Genomic DNA, 833 nt, shown 5'->3' on the forward strand with positions numbered 1-833 from the left:
CAAATATAAAAAATATGATGATATATTTCTTTTTTCTTTCATTATATCTTGTTGATGAAAAAATGATGGTTTTTTTCAGGTATCGTCGTGATTGGTTGATTAGCTCAGACGCTGTAAAAGAGTTGCAGTATCAGTTGGAATCTCAGAGGCAACTTTTGTTGTCCAAAGATGAATCGGTGAAACGATTGCTTGAAGCGCTGCATTCGAAAGGTATTTGATTGGATATTTTATTTTCTTTCTTTTATTCATATTATTTTTAAGGTGTTCCAGCATCGGTGGCGCAAAGTTGTGCCGAAATGGAACTAGCTCAAAATCGTATTGTCGAATTGGAAGAAAAATGTTCCAGATTGCAGGCGCACTGCGACGATCTCGAATCTCACTTGCAGCAAAGCCATGATGGTTTGTCCAATTTGCGAGTATGTCGTCTAATGCGTGAAAATTTTCCGAGGGGGAATTTTGTAATTTATAAATTTGCATTTCAGAAAGATGCGGTAATTGAATCTTTGCAAGATGAAGTGGCCAGCTACGAAGGTGAAGGAAACGACTCAGGGCCCCCGCCCGGGCGCTCCCGATATTTGCATTACCGTGACAGGCCATGGTCCGTCTCCAAAAACCACCATACTTTAATTTGGTTGTGGAGGGATGATGATTGAAAAAACGGCGTGGGATGGTTGTTCTTTTCTGTTCTCCGTGCATTGATGATATTAAAATGATTGGGGGGAATTGATGGTAACTATGAGGAAGTTGGTTGGTTATTTTTTGGTTATTTGAAGACTTTTCTGGTTTATTGGTTTCGATTTTGTTGAAATTAAAAAAAATTTTATTTATTAGGC

At 38.3% G+C, this 833-nt stretch overlaps 1 protein-coding gene across 1 annotated transcript; it reads left to right on the plus strand.

Annotated features, from left to right (window-relative positions):
- Nucleotides 1–79: 79 nt before the first annotated feature.
- Nucleotides 80–653, plus strand: Tsp_15061 (putative ERC protein 2; the record flags this gene model as incomplete). The annotated part of the gene is made up of 3 exons (XM_003367076.1): nucleotides 80–210; nucleotides 262–416; nucleotides 483–653. Coding segments are annotated over 3 exons (457 nt in total), but the record flags the coding sequence as incomplete, so codon positions are not given.
- Nucleotides 654–833: the final 180 nt, after the last annotated feature.

Source organism: Trichinella spiralis (genome assembly GCF_000181795.1).
Source record: "Trichinella spiralis strain ISS 195 chromosome Unknown Scfld4879, whole genome shotgun sequence".
Taxonomy (NCBI): domain Eukaryota; kingdom Metazoa; phylum Nematoda; class Enoplea; order Trichinellida; family Trichinellidae; genus Trichinella; species Trichinella spiralis.